Source organism: Nicotiana tabacum, chromosome 24, assembly GCF_000715075.1.
Source record: "Nicotiana tabacum cultivar K326 chromosome 24, ASM71507v2, whole genome shotgun sequence".
NCBI lineage: Eukaryota > Viridiplantae > Streptophyta > Magnoliopsida > Solanales > Solanaceae > Nicotiana > Nicotiana tabacum.
The window spans coordinates 62163714-62185503 of NC_134103.1; the positions used below are offsets into that span (position 1 = coordinate 62163714).

Sequence of the window (21790 nt, forward strand, 5' to 3'; positions counted from 1 at the left end):
CAAATCAACCCAAAAGCCTCCCGGAACGAAACTGATCAAGCTCGGAAGTCATAAAAGCATAAACTCACATATGTAAAGCAATAAAATGGTAGTAACAGGCGCAATTACATAAAACAACTGATCGGTTCATTACAACCGCCCCCAACATATAATTCACATAGCATATAGTCTCGATTCTACCTTACTTCCTCAAATCAAGGTTAATCAAGATACTTACCTCCTTCGAGAATACAATCAACAATCCAACACGTCTTTTCATTTAGAACAAGCCTCCAAATTAATTGAATCTAGACAAATATCGATTAAACAATTTAAAAAAAGCTTTACAAACTACCCATGAATGAAAAAGGTTCAATCTTTAACATAATTAAAAGTCAACAAAAAGTCAACCCATGCTCACGTGGTCGAAATTGAAATTAGGATCAAATCTCGATCACTCATTCACCCCCAAGCCCGAATATGTGATTTGTTTTAAAATCCGACCTCAATTGAGGTATAAATCTCAATTTTATAAAATTCCTAAATTCCACCCAAAACCCCTAATTTCTACCTTGAAATTCTTAAATTTGACGATGAAATTCATGAAAAAAGTAATGGAAATTGATTAAAAACAAGTTAAAGTTTCTAATCAATGAATTTGGGAAGAAATTGCTCTTCAAAAATCGGCTCTATGGAGTCTAGGGTTAAAAAATAGCGTAAAATGAGCTAAGTCCCGAAATCCTAACATTTTACTCAGTTGTAGATGTCGCAATTGCAAACTCTTGTTTATAATTGCGACGTTCGCAAAGTAGTGCCTCAGTTATCGCAAAAGCGACTAATCCATCGCATTTGCAAAGGTCCCTATCTTTGCAAATGCAAACCAAACTTCGCAAAAATGAAGTTGTACCCAGCCTTCTGAAGCGACACTCAGATCGCAAATGCGACACACATATTGCATTTGCGACTTCCCTCCAGTCTGCAGACGCAATATTTTCTTCGCAAAAGCGAAGCCTCGCAATTGCTATGTTAGGCTTGCAATTGCGAGACTTGCGAGTTCACAACACCAGATGTTCTTAGCAGTCCAAAAATATCCCAAAACACATCTAAAACTCATCCGAGTCTCTCGTGCTCCAATATGAACATTCACACAAATGTAATAATATCATACAATTTTGCTCGCTAGCTTAAATCATCAAAATAACATCAAAATTCATGAATCAATCATTAAAACTCAAGATTTTCAACTTCAAAACTCAATTTTTGAACTTTTCACATAATGCGTCGAAATGGACTCGGGTCACCCAGGACCCCAACCAAACATGTTTACAAGTTTAAAAATATCATACAAACCTAACGGAATTGTCAAAACACTTATCCGAGATCGTTTACCAAAAATATGACCGCGGTCAATTCTAGCCATTTTTACAGTTGGAAATTACATTTTCTTTAAAATTTCACATATCATATTTTCAGAAATTGACACGGACTACACATACAAGTAATATATCATTAAATTGAGATATGAGAAGTCTCGAAATACAGAAAAGTGAGATAGTACTCAAAATGACCTATCGGGTCATTACATTCTCTACCTCTAAAAGAAACGTCTGTCCTCGAACGGACATTGAAATGAACATGGACTAGTAAAAAGGTGTGATTATCTACTCCTTATATCAGACTCGGAATCCCATATAGCCTCCTCAATCGGCTGACCTCTCCAATGCACTTAGATCTCAACTTTCAAACCTGCCAGTCTATAATAGCCACTGGCTCTTCCTCATAGGTGAAATTCTCAACAAGCTACACAGTGTTGAAGTCCAAAACATACGACCTATCTTCATGGTGCTTCCCAATCACGGAGAGATGAAATATCAGATGTACCCCTACTAGGCTACGAGGAAATGCAAGTCCGCAAGCAACCTCACCGGCCAACTCTCTCCAAGATCTAGAATGGGACAATAAATCTCGGGCTCAACTTGTCCTTCTTCCCAAATCGCACCATGTCCTTCATAGGCGAAACTCGGAGAAGAACATTCTCACCCTCCATATAAGCCACATTTCGAACCTTCTGGTCTGCATAACTCTTTTGCCTGCACTGAGCTATACAAACCCGCTCCTGAATCACTTTAACCTTCTCCAAAGAATCACAAACCAAATCTGTGCCCAATAATCTAGCCTCACCGGGCTTAAACCAACCAATCGGAAAACAACACTGCCTCCCATATAAGGCCTCGTACGGAACCATCTAGATGCTCAACTGATAGTTGTTATTGTAGACGAAATCTGGTAGAGGTAGAAACTGGTACCATTGACCGCAGAAATTCGTAGAACATGCCTGCAACATGTCTTCCAAAATCTGAAAAGTACGCTCAAACTATTTGTCCGTGTGAGGATGAAATGCGGTACTCAGCTCGACCCGCATGCCTAACTCATGCTGCACAACTCTCCAAAAGTGTGAAGTTAACTGCGTGCCCGGATCTGAAATAATAGAAATGGGCACACCGTGCAGGCGAATAATCTCACGGGTTTAAATCTAAGCCAACTGCTCTAAAGAATAGGATGTCATCACCGGAATGAAATGTGCAGACTTAGTCAACCGGTCCATAATAACCCAAACAACATCATACTTTCTCAAGGTCCATGGTAAGCCTACCACAAAGTCCATAGTGATGCGCTCCTACTTTCACTCCGATATAAACAATCTCTAAGTCAACCCACCCGGTTTTTTATGTTCATACTTCACCTGCTGATAATTTAAGCACCAAGAGACGTGCCCAACTCATGCTGCACAGCTCTCCAAAAGTGTGAAGTTAACTGCGTGCCCGGATCTGAAATAATAGAAATGGGCACACCGTGCAGGCGAATAATCTCACGGGTTTAAATCTAAGCCAACTGCTCTAAAGAATAGGATGTCATCACCGGAATGAAATGTGCAGACTTAGTCAACCGGTCCATAATAACCCAAACAGCATCATACTTCCTCAAGGTCCATGGTAAGCCTACCACAAAGTCCATAGTGATGCGCTCCTACTTCCACTCCAGTATAAACAATCTCTAAGTCAACCCACCCGGTTTTTTATGTTCATACTTCACCTGCTGATAATTCAAGAACCAAGAGACATGTCCAACAATGTCTTTCTTCATCTTCCGCCACCAATAGTGTTGCTTCAAGTCACGGTACATCTTCATGACACATGGGTGAATGAAATACCGTAAACTTTGAGCCTCCTCAAGGATCAACTCCCTCAACCCATTAACGTTAGGAACAAAAATCCGGTATTGAAGCCGCATAACTCCACCATCCCCAATCTCAACCTCATTGGTACCACCCCGCTGCACCTTGTCCTTCAACACCAATAAGTGAGGAACATCAAACTAGCGAGCCTTGATATGCTCCAACAATGATGACTGTGACACAACACAAGCAAGAACCTTGATAGGCTCCTAAACATTCAACACCACGAATCGATTGGCCAAAGCCTGAACATCCATGGCTAATGGCCTCTCCACTACCGCTAAAAATGCCAAACTGCCCATGCTCTCCGCCTTCCTACTCAAGGCATCAACCACCATATTGACCTTCCCCAAATGATATAATATGGTGATATATTAGTTCTTTAGTAACTCTAACCATCTCCGCTGCCTCAAATTAAGGTCCTTCTATTTGAATAGATGTTGGAGACTCCGATGATCGGTATAGACCTCACATGGAACACTGCATAGATAGTGCCACCAAAACTTGAGCGCGTGAACAATGGCTGCCAACTCCAAATTATGAACAAGGTAATTCTTCTCATGAAGCTTCAACTGACGAGACACATAGGCAATCAACCTATCGTCCTGCATAAGTCCAATACGCGATGCGCCACAATATAAATCCCAAACCTGTGGGCAATACCAATACTAGGTTATAGTTAAGGCAGTCTTTAGCTTCTAAAATCTCCCCACACTCGTCGGACCATCTGAAAAGAGCACCCTTTTGGGTCAGCTTAGTCAATGGGGCTAAGATAGATGAAAACCCCTCCACGAATCGGCGATAATAACCCAACAAACCCAAGAAGCTCTGAATCTCTGTAGCTGAAGTAGGTCTAGCCCAATTCTAAACTGCCTCAATCATCTTAAGATCCACCTTAATAACCTCGGAAGACACAACATGACCTAAAAAAGCAGCCGAGTCTAACCAAAACTCACACTTCGAAAACTTGACATATAATTGACGATCCTTTAAAGTCTAAAGTACAATCCATAGGTACTGCTCATGCTCCTTTCTACTGCGAGAATAAACCAGAATATCAACAAAGAAGACAATCACGAAGGAATCCAAATAAGGCTTGAACACTCGGTTCATCAAATCCATGAAGGCTACTGGAGCATTAGTGTCACGACCCAAACTAACCTCTGTCGTGATGGCACCTATCGTGGAACTAGGCAAGCCGACTCATTTCCAAAACAATCGATATTTTCATTTCAAAGATAATTTCAAGGTTATTTAACATAAAACCTCCATTTTTAAGAGTTCAAATCAAAGAAAAATAGAAGTGCAGAAAAGAAAAGCCCGACATCGGGGTGTCACTAGTCATGAGCATCTTCTACAATCTGTCTAACAATATCAAGGCTAACTCAGCCTGAAAAATAGCTAAATACAACTAGAGGAAGATAAGAGGGAGAAAGGCAGGGGCTGCGATCGCCAAACAGCTACCTTGCTATCTCCAAGAAAAATCTGCAACCAGAACACTCAATAACCGCTACCGTATCCAGCTACACCTGAATCTGCACACAAGGTGCAGGGAGTAACGTGAGTACGCCAACTCAGTAAGAAATAACAATAAATTAAGACTGAGCAGTAGTGACGAGAAATAAAGCATATAACGTTCATATCAGGAAATCTCAGTAAAATACCACATGTTTTTAAAATCAGGACTTGAATCAAACATCTCGTTTAAACCTAGTTCCAGTAAAAAAAAATCATTTAAAGATATTTTTCCAATAGTTTTTCCAACAAAAGCTCAATGCAAAGGTGAGCAAAAATGATGAAATCATAAACAACCCCTCGGGCAAAACATCACTCATATACAGCCCCTCGGGCAAACCTCACAGTCCCTCGTGCCACTCGGGCATACCTCATAATCACTCTTGCCACTCGGGCATACCTCACAATCACTCATGTCTCCCAGTCACTCAGCACTCGGCACTCGCACTCAGTAGGTACCTGCGCTCACTGGGGGTGTGTACAGACTCCGGAGGGGCTCCTTCAGTCCAAGCGCTATAATCTGCACGAATAACTCACGTGCGATAATAATAAAGTATGCTACAGGCGGGCAGCCCCGATCCACACTTATCCTCATAAATCAGGCCCTCGGCCTCACTCAGTCATAAAGTATGATGCAGGCGGGCAGCCCCGATCCACACTCATCCTCACAAATCAGGCCACTCGGGCATTTCAGTAAAACAGGGCATTCGGCCCAAAATATTTATATGCATCAAAATAGAGTCATAAAACTGAGTTATGCGGTAAACAAATATAAACATAACTGAGTATAGATTTTCAATCGAAAACAGTGAGAGGATGGTAAGAAACAGCCCCTAAGGGTCCAAACAGCATTGGCACAAGGCCCAAACATGGCATTCCGCCCAATTTACAGAAAATCTTTCTAAAACATATAAGTATCAATGGTTTCAACAAAGTATGCAACTTTACAGTTGCTATGGGGCAGGCCAAGTCACAAATCCCCAACAGTGCATGCCCACACGCCCGTCACCTAGCATGTGCGTCACTAAAAATAGTAAAATGATACAAAATTCGGGGTTTCATACCCTCAGGACTAGATTTACAATCGTTACTTACCTCAAACCGATCAAATCTCTAACCCGCAATGATCTTGCCTCTGGACTCGACCTCTAAATGCTCCAAATCTATTCAGTATAATACCATCAATATACGTTAATGGAATGAATTCCACAAGAAAAGCTTCAAAATTAGACCAAACCCGAAATTGGCTCAAAAATTGCCTGTGGGGCCCATGTATCGGAACCCGACAAAAGTTACAAAATCCGAAAGCCCATTCAACCACGAGTCTACCCATACCAATTTTACCAAATTCCGACCTCAACTCGACCCTCAAATCTACAAATCTTATTTCTAAATTTCTAAGCTCCAATCTCCGATTTACACCTCAAAATCATGTAATCTAGTCGGATTATTCGATGATAATTCAATATTATGGAGTAGAAATGATCGCAAGGGACTTACCTCAAGTTTTCCTTGAAAATATATCAAAAATCGCCTCTCCTCATGCCCCAATTTGTCAAAAATGGCAAATGGGACGAAGTCCCTGTTTTTATAATTCTGCCCAGACATCCTCGGTTCTGCCTCGATCTTGGCCTTCTATCGAGGTCCTCGATCCTGCCCCTCGATCCTGGTTCTCGATCCTGGCCCTCGATTATGTCTTCGACCCGGCCTACGACCGTGACCCTCGACCCTGGGCTCGATCATGCCTTGGATCGTGGCCCTCGACTCCGGGATCGATCATGGCTTCGATCGTGGCCCTCGATCCTGAGCTCGATCTGTACTTCGATCGTGGCCCACGACCCTGAGCTCGATATGGGCTCGATTTCTGGGCAAAAGCAATTTCCAACATAAGGAAATTGCAGCAGCTGTTCTAGTTCAATTGTTTTGATCCGTTAACCATCCGAAACTCACCCGAGGCCCTCGGGACCTCAACCAAATATACCAAAAAGTCCTAAAACATCATACGAACTTAGTCGAATCCTCAAATCACCTCAAACAACACTAAAACCATGAATTACACCCCAATTCAAGCCTAATGAACTTCGAAATTTCTAATTTCTACAAATAACTCCGGAACCTAGCAAATCACGTCCGATTGACCTCAAATTTTGCACGCAAGTCCTAAATGACATAACAGAGGTATTCCAATTTTCAGAATCAGATTCCGACCCCGATATCAAAAAGTCAACCCCCGGTCAAACTTCCCAAAAATAAAACTTTCGGCATTTCAAGCCTAATTCCTCTACGGACTTCCAAATAATATTCCGGACACGCTCCTAAGCCCAAAATTACCATACGGAGTTATTGGAATCATCAAAATTCAAATCCGAGGTCGTTTACACATAAGTCCATATCCGGTCCACTTTTCTAACTTAAATATTTTAATTATGAGACTAAGTGTCTCATTTCACTCCGAGTTCCTTCCGGACTTGAACCAACTAACCTGATATAATATAATATAGCTGAATAACACAAAAAGAAGTAGGAATGGGAAAAACGGGGTTATAACTCTCGAAACGACTGGCCGGGTCGTTACAATTAGTCAAGCTGAACGATATCACCAAGAACTAGTAATGAACATAATGAGTCCTAAAAGTTGTCTTAGGGACATCCGGTGCCCTAATCTTCACCTGATGGTATCCAAATCTCAAATCAATCATGAAAAACACCTTGGAACCCTGAATCTAGTCAAATAAATCATCAATCCTAGGCAACGAATACTTGTTCTTAATATTGGCCTTGTTCAATTACTGATAATCTATGCACATCATCATCGATCCGTCCTTTTTCTTAATAAAAACACTGGCGCACCCATGGCGAGACACTGGTTTAATGAATCCATTGTCAAGCAAATCTTGCAACTGGTCCTTCAATCTTTTCAACTCAACTGGAGCCATACAGTACGGTGGAATAAAAATAGGCCAAGTGCTCGAAACCAAATCAATGCAAAAGTCGATATCCCTATCGGGTAGCATACCCGGCATATCTTTAGGAAACACCTCAGGAAACTCACTCACAACTGGTACAGAATCCATTGAAGGAACTTCTGCACTAGAATCATGTATATAAGCCAAATACGCCAAACACCCCTTTCTCGTCCATACGCCGGGCCTTCAATTATGAAACCACCCTGCTATTGAAGTGACCGTGGGTCCCTCTCCACTTTAATCTAGGAAACCCTAACATGGCTAAAGTCACAGTCTTGGTATGACAATCCAAGATAGCATGATACGGGGACAACCAATCCATACCAAGAATGACCTCGAAATCTACCATGTTTGGTAATAAAGGATCGACTACAGTATCAAACCATTAATAGTGACAACACAAGACCGATATACCCGATGCACTACTATAGAATCTCCAAGCGGTGTATGTACAAAAATAGGATCTTTAAGAGAATCATGAGGAATACTCAAATGCAAAGCAAAATATGAAGATACATAGAAATATGTAGAACCCGGATCAAACAACATAGAAGAATCTCTATGACAGATTGAGATAATACCTGTAATAATTGTATCAAACGACTATGCCTCAAGTCTAGCTGGAAATGCATAACAACATGGTCGAGCCCCACCAACCTATCCTCCACCTCCGGGACGACCTCTCACTGACTAACATCCACCTCTAACTTACTGGCCCCCACCTCAGGCTGCCTGATGCCCTCCCCCCCTCTAGCTAGTTGTGCGGGTGGTGGAGTCACCGGTACCAGAATCATGGCACGAGTACCCTATTGTGTCATACTTCTCTGAAACCTGGGGAAAAACTTCGTGATATGCCTTAGATCCCCACATGTATAACATGCCCTCGACTAACATGACTGTTGATCCTTGAACTGTCCTTATCGACCTGAATAACCACCCTAGTAACTCTGTATTGGAGGAGCACTCACCGGAGCTGAAGATGCATTGTATGCTAGTTTCTCAGAACGAGGTCCGTAAGCATTGTGGTTGCCTGAAGTACCCTGGGAGACCTGTAGAGGTGGCTGAACTGGCCTAATAGGATGGCCTCTACCAAAAGAACCCCTGCCTCTAGACGAGGCACCACTGAATCCTCCAAAATGATGGGGCCTCTTGTGAGAAGGGGATAAAACTTGGTGAACATGTCCAACATCTTTAGCTCGTCGGCTGACATATCGGATCTCTCCCCGGGATGTGTAAAAATAACGGGCTAAACTGCCTCAACTAGTAGAACTGCTAGGTTCTAATAATCGTGAGCATCTACTCTATCGTGTGAGTAGCGTGAGTCTGGGCTCCTCCCTCGGCCTAAGAAACGGCTGGTGCCACATGAAACACACGGCCTGAGCCATACTCTCCATCAAGCCAACCATGAAAACTAAGGCGTCCTGAAACACTAGGGTAGCCCTGAACCTCTCTAGGACCTGAGTTGGTCCTACTAACTCTATTGGTATAGGGATATCATCATCCGGCTCTATCCGAAGCTTGACAATGGGTGTCGCTGTGCTTGCTCTAGGTTGAGCTCTACCTCTACCTCTGGCTCTACCTTGGCCCGGCCCCTACCCCTGGTAGTGGCTGCAATCTGGGGCTCTGGCTCTTAATTCGTTGCGGATGATGTATGTGTCTTCACCATCTGTGAGAGAATAAGAGAATAGAGATTCAGAACTCATGGTAGAACTAAGTCGCACGATAAAGAAAGAAAGAGTGTGAAGTTTCATAAAGCCTTATAGCCTCTAGAAGATAAGTACAGATATCTCGTTACCGATCCTCAAGACTCTACTAAGCTTACTCATAATTCGTGAGACCTATGCAACCTAGTACTCTGATACCTACTTGTCACGGCCCAAAATTCCAACCAATCAGGGTAATGATGGCGTCTAACCCCACTTTGTAGGCAAGACAACACACAACTGATAAATATGAAGAACTGTGATACATGACTGATAATAGAATAATAACATAACGTAAAACCAACTTTGAGATAAACATAATAAGTTATATAACCAATATCTAATGCAAACCATCCCAAGATGTGGAGTCATAAGTACATGAGCTTTTAGATTATACTAAATATAATATTTTGAAGAAATTGTCTGGGAAATGGAAATAGTACAATAGAAATAGGAAAGTGACTCTAAGTCATGCGAACAGAATGCAGCTCTACCTTGAATCACCGTCTGGTATCCGCTACGTACCTCTCGGGATTTCCGCTGGTACCAATATCTAAATCTGCACAAGAAGTTCAGAAGTGTAGTATGAGTACAACCGAGCAAATGTACTCAGTAAGTGTCGAGCCTAACCCGGATGAGGTAGTGACGAAGCTAAGATAAGACACTTACAATAAGCCTGTGTAGTTAAATATATTAAGAAGTAACGAAATAACAAGTAAAGTATCAAGTATAAAGGCGGGATAACAACAAGTTGAGGGATAATAAGTACATAAGTAAAGGGCTGAAAGCGAAAACATAAAGTAAAATGACAATAACTCTGAACAACCTTTCAAAAGCAAATAACGAAGCCATAAAGTCAAGACCATGTTTAAATGTCAAAGAAAAGAGAAATGAATAAAAAACATTGCACAACATCACCCCCCGTGCTTTTACAATCATTCTCTGGTTATAGTATAAAACCAAGTGCAAGGCATAACCCTTCGTACTTTTACTCTCATCCTTACATAATAATATAAAAGCAAGTGCACGGCATCATCCTTCGTGCTTTTGCTCTCATCTTCACATAATAATATAGAGTAATTGCACGACATCACCCTTCGTGTTTTATCCTCACGTTCACTCAAACAATAATATCAATATATAAATAAAGCACGACAACACCCTTTGTGCATTTTACCCTTCCTCACCCAGCAATCACAACAACACAATACCAAGCAAGGTGGGAAGCAAATTCAACATCAACAAAAGTATTTGAACACAACTCGTAATATGAGAATCTTTCAATAATTAGTGCCAACAACAAATCAACAAATTCCACGATCTCAACACCCAATATCACAATAATCTCAACATAAGAAATAACATGAAAACGAGTAATCAAAGAAATAAATAATCTATCTAAAGCATTGAAGACATAATACATAAAATAACATCGTACAAGTAAGGCTATTTCTACCCGCATGCTTATCCCATGGCCAACGCATATACACTCGCCACCTTACATATATGCCGCCCCCAACACATAATTCACATAGCATATATACTCGATTCTACCTTACTTCCCTCAAACCAAGGTTAATCAAGATACTTAACTCTTTTCGGAATAAAATAAAATAATCCAATATGCAAGGGAAATCATGATTTTTTATGCTTGTGTGTGTTGTGAGTCTTTAAATAGAGAAGAAATATTAGATGAAGGGCATCATGAGGGGTAAGATTTACAGTGTTTTATGAGTTATGGAGCATACCATTAAGCGACTTCATTGTATTGGTGGTTTAAACTTGGGTTCATCTAGTGCTAGCACATTATCTCTACAGTTGCAACAAGAGTTGGCAATTATAAAGTCACAAATACAAGCATTGTAAGATGTCTTTTTTCCTACTCCTCCGCAGGTATAACAGTTGACTATCTTTAGTTATCTTAATTTGTATTTGGTCTCTTTTGGGTTATTGTCTTATGTCTATATGACAATATTTCTTTGCATTTGCGCAATTTGGTCATGAAGAATAAGTTGTTCGGAAGTTAAATAAGTTGTGTGGTGTGGGCAACAATACTTGTTGTTCTTTTCTGCAATCTGTAAATTCTGATTGTGCTTCAACTGTTCAACATGAACTCTTCAGTGACATTGTATCCTTGTGCTGTCCCTCTATATCTCGTAGCAAATTAATAATTACCTTATATATTTCATTCATTCATTATGGATTTATGCATCTACCACCTAGGGTTATTAACACATGTACAGAAAGCAACATATTAACAGGTGATATTTATTTGCTAAGGTGATGATGTGGTAAGCTATAGGACATGCTATTTACAGTGATGCTCAGTTAGAATCATTGAAAGCAAAGCAGGATTTTAAGGATAAGAAAATTCTAGCAGAAATTCTTCCTACAGAGAGATTACATTAAAACTATCCTGTAGGTATTTTCTCTACTTTTGGACTACCTGCATATTGTCACATTTGTTCTGAAAATGGTAGTGAATTATGTTGGATTTTAAGAAAGGTGTGAATGCGAAAATGGAGGGGTAAAATGGAGGGAAATGAAATTTTGAATTTTCAACACTGAAAATCTGAAAAAACTCTCCCCTCTCTCTTCTGCAAATTGTATAGTTTTTAAAGCAAAAACATAAGTCTATTAGTGTGGTTTGGTGCCGTTTGTTGAGTTCGACGAAGTTCTGTAATTTTCATTGTCAGTATTACAGAATAGTTATTCTGTTTTATCCTCGGAAAAATTAATCTAATAACCTTGGGCAATAGTAGGAGGATTAAATTTCTTAAGGAAATACAATTTTATATTGGGTACGAAACACTTTAATTCTCCTACTTCTATTTCTTTTTTAATTTTGCAGAATTTATTTTCGAACACAATCTTCTAACAAATTACACCTTGTTATAAAATAAAGACTATAAAGTAAATAAACTGAAGACAAGTATAGAGAGAGATTGATATATTATTCAACTTCAAACTGATTTACATAATGAACTGAAAACTCCTCTATTTATAGAAGAAAGGAAGCAATTGCGAGGCTTTTCTTGAGCTGCTTGTAAGATGCCTGCATGAGCTGCTTGCAACCTGCCTGTTTAATAAGAAGCTGCTGCAAATCATTTCATTGAGTTGCTTGCAACCTGCCTACATCAGCTGCTTGTAGATAAACTTCAATAGAGTATCAAATGGATAATCTTCTTCTGGAAGATTATCTATAGCGGAGTAATAAATAGACATCCACAATATAATTATTTTCATAACACTCCCCCTTGGATGTTCATTAAAAAATATTATCTCGTTAAAACCTTACTAGGAAAAATATAGTACAAAAATCCTAGTGAAGAAAAAAGAATACATATATTTAGTAATACACATTTCTAGATGCCTCATTAAAAACCTTATAAGAAAAACCCCACGGGAAAAATCTTAGTAAGGGAAAAAGAGTACAGCGTGCATTTCACTCCCCCTGATGAAAATCTTATTTCAAATATTTGAGTCTCCGCAGTTCAATTTTGTATTCCATCTCAAATTTTTTTTTAAGATATTCAATTGCCTTTTGGAGCTCTTCTGGAGTTCCAACAAGATTTATGTTATCAACATAAACAGCAAGTATAACAAATTCTGATGTCATTTTCTTTATAAAAATACATGGACAAATAACATCATTTATGTAACCTTCTTTCAGCAAATATTCACGGAGGCGATTATATCACATACGCCCAGATTGATTTTAAACCGTACAAAGATCTTTGTAATTTGATCGAGTGCATTTCTCAAGACTTTAAATTATATGCTTCAAGAATTTTAAATCCTTCAGGGATCTTCATATAGATTTAATCAAATGAGTTATATATGTTATGACTTGCACTTAAATGGCATGATATTTTCAGGTGTTTGGACTACAGGTCCGGCCCTCACAACCTTTTATAATATTGTGCACCATATTGTATCAAATATATCGTCGATGATCATTTTGTATCGGTTCGCAAGCGACATAACGTGTTGAGATCTCATCACTTTCTTTATTTTCAGGTACCTGAACTTCTTCTGGAGTTTCATGAAATATTACGTCATGGGCTCTTCTAGAGCTTATTTCCTCCTTTTATGATCATTTTAATCATTTGCTCCTATCATTTTCAAGGATTGTTACCTTTAGAACCGATTGGTCTACCACGCTTCATGCGTATAGTAAACTCTATCTTTCAGGGACCTTAATTTTAATAGGAGTATTTGAAGCTGAAATATGATATTTTATTTTGGATCGCAAATGCTTCTGCCATTTGACTTGAATTATCTTCTAAGTGAGGATCATATTAATGATAATTCGATTCATATATTATATTTCTGTTTATTCCATACCCCAAATGTTAGAAAAATTAACATATATCCCCAATCTTCTTTGGAAAATCTATCTTTGTGCAATGTGGTAGAGAAATTAATCATATACCACATATCAAAAGTTATTAGATAGTAAAAATATTTGATTTCTGATCCTAAACCAATTGTGAGAGGAGGATTTATTATATATTATTGGTCTTATGCATACAATTGTTGCTATATGCAATTTGAAAAATCTTAGACCAACACGTGAAGCTTTGTTCTCATAAGAAATGATTTAGTCATTAACAGAAGACATTTAATGCTAAACCAGCTTGAATATACCATCGTTATCAAGATGAATTATCTTGATTACATATTCTGATAATTATACTCTTAATTAAGAAAAGCAATTTCAAATGCCAAACTGCAGGTTGACAATAAACACACATGTAACCATCTCATATATGCATCTATAAGTGGTTCACATGATAGGTGAATAGGCCCATTTCACCTTTTATATATTCCAGAATTCAGGGGTCTTAGTCCCAACTTTAGCTGGTATAATCAATTTATTATGAGAACAAGCAACACAAGAGATTTTTTGAAGAATCTTCTAGTTATTCAATTTATGTTTATCATAATTCTCAATTAGCTCATCATATTTAAACCAGATAAAAAATGCAAACTTCAAGTTTATCATGGCATGTGCTTTCTTTTAGTAAACTTCTAGTTTACTATGACATAAACTTTTGCATTAGTAAACTTCTAATTTATTGTGGCTACCTTTGTATCAGTAAATTTCTATTTTACTGTAGCTATTTTTGTCACAGTAAAACTTCTGATTTACTGTAACTGCTTTTGCATTAGTAAACTTCTGGTTTACTTTGATACATGGTATAGTACAAAATTAAAGAATAAGGTGGGTAACTTCTCACATACATATTATTACCCCCTATGATTGTGGAAACATGAAGATTTTCAATCTTTTAGTCATTTGTAGTATCAAGATGATGGCCATTTGTATTAGTAAACTTCAGGTTTACTACAACATATGTTTTGATCGAAATCATATAATATGAATGACATATTTGTATATAAGCTCTTCGAGAGCCTTCATTTATTATCCACAATCTAATATTTATTAGACACTACTGGTATCTTGTGTCTTCTAGACAAACAATTAGCTCTTCACGAGCTTTTGATAAATTTTGTACTACAAAATATTGCTCAGACACTTCTGGTATCATGATAGAAAATCATAATCAAATAAACAATATAAAGACAATTCTAAATGTATAAATGACAAAAATTAAGAATTTTAATATCTTTACCACTACATAATATTTTCCTGCTTCAGGAGAAAATTTTAATTATTTACTACTTCAGGAGAAATATAAAATATTGAGAATATATTCTCTCAACCGTATTACCTCTTCTGGAGGTGAATCATAATATATTTACATCAGGAGCGCATTCATATTTAATATTGACACATTTACTTCAGGAAATGGATTAATATTATCAAAAGTTCACTTCCTTCAGGAGATAGAACATAATTATCTGAACATGCATAATCACATTAAATTGTGATGCTTCGAACTTCTTTTAAGATATTTGCTACTTTAGAAGCAAATCAAGGTATGCATATAATATAGAGAATTTTCTCTAACTTATCTTCATTGTAACCATAGCAAGCCTAAATTATCATTTCTGGTGGTCATAGGCATATAACATTTCTAGTGGTTAACAAATTTTAGTTACAATGAGATATATGAAACATAGCCGCTTCTGATGGCCGTACTCTGCTGGAGTTCAAGTGAACCATGAAGTTAAGTCATAGCGAGACTTAGAAAATATTGCCATTGTTGGTAATTATATATTTCTCATAAACTCTGCTGGAGTTTAGATGGATCTGACATTGTTATTCACCTTTTAATCCTTCACTAATCGATCAAGGAGGAAAATAAGTACAGAAATAGCAATTGTATAAGTATACATAATCCCCAACCGTTTGCCACATAAACTACTGGTGTAGACTCGTGACCATATAATAGCTTAAGTAAAATCAATTTTTCTTTCCAATTTTGCGAGACGCGAGACCACATCCAAGTAAAATGACATCTGCATCATTAGTTGGCTAGAAAGACGTGATGAACATGCATGATAAACATATATTTAGAAAAAGAAACTTCGTACCTTGGAGTATTTGCTCGAGATGGCAGAGTCTTGTGCTGATAATGTATTATAAAATAAAGATTATAAAGTAATAAACTAAAGACAAGTATAGAGAGAGATTGATATATTATTCAACTTCAAAATAATATACATAATGAACTGAAAACTCCTCTATTTGTAGAAGAAAGGAAGCAGTTGCAAGGCTTTTCTTGAGCTGCTTGTAAGCTGCCTGCATGAGCTGCTTGGAACATGCATGTTTAATAAGAAGCCGTTGCAAATCATTTTATTGAGTTGCTTGCAACCTGCCTGCATCAGCTGCTTGTAGATAAATTTCAATAGAGTAACAAATGGATAATCTTCTTCGGGAAGATTATCAATAACGGAGTAATAAATAGACATCCACAATATAATTATTTTCATAGCACACCTAAATTAGTTGAAGTCTTGATTGAGGCAGCTTTGGATGAAAGCATACTAGAGTAGAATTGGTTTTTTTATCCTTGGTTGTCTAGTAGGAATAAGAAAAGAAAAGAATATGCATCCAAGGGTGTAATCTAGCCGTCTATGAAGTGCATAAAAATCATGGGAGATTAATTATAGTTCAAACTAAAAAAAATGGTAGGTGATTTTGTGGTCCACTGTTATTAAAAGAATAGGAGTAAGAAAAGTATGTGCCCATCTACCAAGCTTTATTTTGCAGAAAAATGTATATTTGCAAAAAGAATAGTTATCCTCTGCAGTGACTAAGTAGTAACTGTTTATTGAATCAAACTCTGAAGTTTGGACAACTAGGTAATTTGACACAAGGAAACTAAATTGGTCATATGTTGTTGACATGTTTATGAGTACATGCCCACAATTTGAAGAGAAGAGACATTTCATCAAACATTAAAGGACATTCTCTGAGCAAAGTAAATGTATTTCTAGAGTTCATCCTTATATGTTGTTGCAGGAGACCCTGTAGGGTTGCTTGAAGTCTTGATTGGGTAGGAGGGTTCCATTGCTATACCACACAATCCTTCTTTTGCATCAATTCCACGCTGCATTCTAATGTATCCTTTTTCTCCCCATTCAGCTCCCCAGGAGTTCTTCACAGTCCAGTATTTGGTTCCATCAACAGTCGTACCATAGCCCACAACTGCCACTCCGTGGTCTAGCTCAGTCCCACAATCTCCCGTGTACACCCCCTGTAAAACAAAAACACTATTAGTGACTTAAAAAATAACTGTCGTACCTACTACAACAGGTTAAAATATACTAATAGCGTAAATTTATTTTTTACATCTAAATATGTATAAATAAGCATATAATAATATTAGTTTCTTGAACTTAAGTAATGGTGATATACTTTACCTCAGAATAGAACTGGAAATCAGAGCCTGAAGCGTCTATTGCTACAGCAATAGGCTGGTTGGCAGCTGCTTTAAGCAATGCATCCTCATTATTAGGGGGAACATCCTCATGTCCGTCGATTGATACAGCAGGAGAATTCTCCTGTCAATTCAATAATTATTTTTCGATAAAGGCCAATTCAATAAAATTTCTAATCTGAGTTAATTATCCTATGTGAAAGTGCTTTACTTTTTGGATGTTACACTTTCCATCTGCAGCTCTGTAAGGATAGTTATCCTCTGTAGTGATGCCTCCCTTTTTCTTGATGAAGTCAAATGCCAAGTCCATCAATCCTCCATTGCATCCTTGGTTTTGTCTAGTGTCACAGTCGACAAGCTCTTGCTCTGATAGAGAAATTAATTTATTCGTTTTGATTTGGTTTATTCCCTCCACTGCTACCACAGTTGAAAATGCCCAGCAACTTCCTACAATGTGTAGAAGAGTTTCCATGAACAATCATATCATAAAACACATTATGTTGATCTCCTACTTTCTATTATAGCAACATGGTGTGAATGGTGACATGAATCCTAGTAGAGAAAAAAAAATATTAGGCGATTTCTGATGGACAGAGCTACTCGGAATCTGTGCAAGTGAAAAATAGCTAATACCTGCAGGTGGACTGGCCCCAAGCTACAATTTCTTTTTTTTTGTTTAAAAAAAAGTGATATCATGTCATATTAATTCTTACCACACTGGCCTTGGTCTTTGACAGGAGTTACGGCGCCTTTCTTCCTCCAATCAACAGAGGGAGGGACGTTGTTCACATTAGCATACATGAAACTTCCATTCCCACTTGGAGTTCCTTGGAGTGACCTGTAATGTTTAACCTTGGAACCAGCATAATGACTTGTGAATTCATGGTTAGTCATGTCTGCAAATTTGTTAAGTTTTAACTTATAAGGCTTGTCCTTGTTGTTGAAGTCGTTAACATAGTGAACATTGGCCTTGAACACATTGAACCTCTTGTGCTTCTCATCAAGGCTCCTTGACACTGTGTGATGGCTTCTCCACCTCTCGTACAACTCCCACAAACTTTCCTCCGTCTCCAACTCCTTCTCTTGGAAATCGAAAGCCTCCCCGAGCCTAAGAACCAGAGCTAAACAGAAAAGAACAAGAAAGAACTTCTTCATTTCCACAATATGAGAATTTGGAGATCGAGTATGAACTATGAAGTAGCCTTTTATAGAAGAGTGTCGAAAGAGATAGATGTCAAGTTGTAAGAATAGTACAAGTGATGGATTCCCTAAGTGATGGATTTCTTATGGGCATAAAACAACATTCAACAATAATGCAGGGACAAGTCAAGATAGGGTATAAGAATTAGCTAAGGAGCAGTTTCCTGTTTGGTTATTACAAATATAGAAGGGGGAAAAGGGTTTTTCGAATTAGGCAGTAAGCAGTTTCCTGTTTGGGTTTTAACAAAAAGAAATTGTTTGCAAGCCAAACAAGTTATTGATGTGTGATATTAAAGAGAATGACGAACGTTAGTTATATTGTTAGAGACTTTGTGGTATCATGGCACGAGCTGTCAGGAGTGGGCAAATAACTGAAACTAAGATATTTTTTAATTTTCCATTTTATCTTTGAAATAAAAATAAGGGGATTGTCATTTTATTGCTGCGAAATGTGTGTATATGTCATTTGCACTACTTGAGTTTAACTTCTAAACTGAAATTTTTTTATTGATCGCGTTACACATGCCTATAATAAGTTAATGTAATAACTTAAAAAATAATATCCAGTATGTATAATATAACTTAAACCCTGAGCAGCTAAGAATCATGCAGCTTGCCTATATATATATCACAAACTTTTTTCCTTTTCATTCTATCACCCCCACACCCCAACTCCCCTATTGCCTTAAACAAAAAGCGATGCGATTTTCAGTCTGAAATATAAAATAGTACTCGTATTATTTTGTCTTTTTTTTTTTCCCCTCTTCTGAATTCAGAAGGAAATAATATTGTTCAACATGTAGATGGACATAGTCCAATTTGAGGAGAGGCTGCACAGTTAGAAGTAATTGAAAGCTTGATTGAAATAATCGCATGATTCTCCGAATTGGTAATTCATATAAGTTAAGTTAAGCCATGCTTAAGTTAAGCAAATGTCCTTAGATATAATTTGTGCTCGCCGTTAATTTTGTTGAGAATTTGATTTTTAGTTTCTTTTTATATGGGCTTTTAATTATCTAAATTTGTTTGTGAGATACTACAAAATTGGTGAGCTTCGAGGTGGCAAATGATATCACACGGAAACTATTGGCAGAAATAGAAAAGGAGAGGAAAATTTTGCTTGCGTGCTACTATTGCGTAACACAATCCAAGACTAACCTAATCAAGGTTCAAGAATCAAGGCCATGAAATAAAAATTAAAATATAATAAAACGAGAAATAAATTTTTTTATATCGTTCAAATAATATGTCACTGTTCGCTTTTGAAACATGTTAAAACATACTTATCTTTTTTTTTGTCATTTTGATATGCAGAACATTGTAGAGTACTTTTTCTTCTTGTTTCAAGAATCTACCATTTAAGTTTAAAAAATTTAATAAATTTAGTACTATTTAATTCAGAAAAGGGAAATTAAACCTTCCTTAAGGTCTCTCCTGTGATTTTTTAATTCATAAAAGGGAAACCTTCCTTGCCCGTATGTGTTATTTTGATGTTCTTTTTCTATTGATTTGTGTAATAAAACTAACTCATTTTATCTTAATCTTTATCATTAGATGCATTTGATAAAAACCAAACTTTCTTTCAAGTTTTACGTAATAAAAGTAGGAAAAAGTAGGAGTACAATTTTAATTCATATAAGTTAAGTTAAGCCATGCTTAAGTTAAGCAAATGTCCTTAGATATAATTTGTGCTCGCCGTTAATTTTGTTGAGAATTTGATTTTTAGTTTCTTTTTATATGGGCTTTTAATTATCTAAATTTGTTTGTGAGATACTACAAAATTGGTGAGCTTCGAGGTGGCAAATGATATCACACGGAAACTATTGGCAGAAATAGAAAAGGAGAGGAAAATTTTGCTTGCGTGCTACTATTGCGTAACACAATCCAAGACTAACCTAATCAAGGTTCAAAGAATCAAGGCCATGAAATAAAAATTAAAATATAATAAAACGAGAAATAAATTTTTTTATATCGTTCAAATAATATGTCACTGTTCGCTTTTGAAACATGTTAAAACATACTTATCTTTTTTTTTGTCATTTTGATATGCAGAACATTGTAGAGTACTTTTTCTTCTTGTTTCAAGAATCTACCATTTAAGTTTAAAAAATTTAATAAATTTAGTACTATTTAATTCAGAAAAGGGAAATTAAACCTTCCTTAAGGTCTCTCCTGTGATTTTTTAATTCATAAAAGGGAAACCTTCCTTGCCCGTATGTGTTATTTTGATGTTCTTTTTCTATTGATTTGTGTAATAAAACTAACTCATTTTATCTTAATCTTTATCATTAGATGCATTTGATAAAAACCAAACTTTCTTTCAAGTTTTACGTAATAAAAGTAGGAAAAAGTAGGAGTACAATTTTACTTAATTTTCAAGTGGCAAATTGTCTGTTATACTTCAATTTGATTCTTTTAAAAGAAAACATTATATTCCCATATTTTATTAGATTACGGATCTAATATTCCTATCATATGCTCGTATTTTATTGGATTATTCTTTTATACGAGAAAATAACACCTAAAAAATTACTCTAACTGTAAAAGAAATAAGCTGGTAATATATACTTTTTTCATTCTTTATTTTATCAATTTTTGTTTTCTTCGTCATTGTTTTTCCATGGATATAATCTAAAGTTGAGTGGTATGGACAAATTAAATGCACGTTTCCAATGATTAAAAATTACACTAAAATAAGTTAGCACAGAACAAACTCTTTTATTTGTAGGTTACGGAATAGTTTTCGCCACACTCGATTCATTAGATGATCCAAAAGTGCTAATTAAATAATTGAGTTGGGACAGAGTATCATCAGAAAGTTAATCCAAGTAACTTGCGATTCCTTGTCTGATACATAACTGGGTTGGAATTTAAAATAGTGATATCCGTTCCTAGGTTATTTCCAGTCTATAATAATAAAAATGCTTAAATACTTAAGTAGGCAATGTGAAGTAGGATAATAATAAAACAAATTGCCCCCACGCAGGATCGAACTGCGGACCTTCAGTTTACAAGACTGACGCTCTACCACTGAGCTATAGGGGCCTACGATTTTGTATTTTATAAACTATTTCGTGACTTTTCCCCTATTTGTCCATCTCAGCACCATTAGCATCTTCCATATTTATAAACTAATTCACTTTTATATTGCTGGTAGCCGAAAAAGTATATAAAACTTGTATAATTTTTGTATATAATATACAGAATGTATATATATATATACAAAAAATATACAAATTTTATACATTTTTCGGCTATTATTTTTAGTGAAAAAGGCCAAAATTGTCCCTATACTATCGAAAATTTGTCACGTTTATACCCGTTTCTACTTTCGGTCCA

General features: G+C 37.0%; 1 protein-coding gene and 1 non-coding gene across 2 annotated transcripts; both read right to left on the bottom strand.

Annotated features, from left to right (window-relative positions):
- Positions 1 to 16616: 16616 nt before the first annotated feature.
- LOC107774954 (vignain-like) lies at positions 16617 to 18545 on the bottom strand. Its single transcript, XM_016594621.2, has 4 exons — positions 17965 to 18545; positions 17463 to 17698; positions 17235 to 17375; positions 16617 to 17068 (listed from the first exon to the last, which is right to left on the bottom strand). The coding sequence occupies exons 1-4, from the start codon at positions 18404 to 18406 to the stop codon at positions 16805 to 16807; spliced, it is 1083 nt and encodes a 360-aa protein (XP_016450107.1). The 5' UTR covers positions 18407 to 18545; the 3' UTR covers positions 16617 to 16804.
- Positions 18546 to 21424: 2879 nt separating this feature from the next.
- TRNAT-UGU (transfer RNA threonine (anticodon UGU)) lies at positions 21425 to 21496 on the bottom strand. Its single transcript has one exon. It is a non-coding gene; the product is annotated as a tRNA-Thr (tRNA).
- Positions 21497 to 21790: the final 294 nt, after the last annotated feature.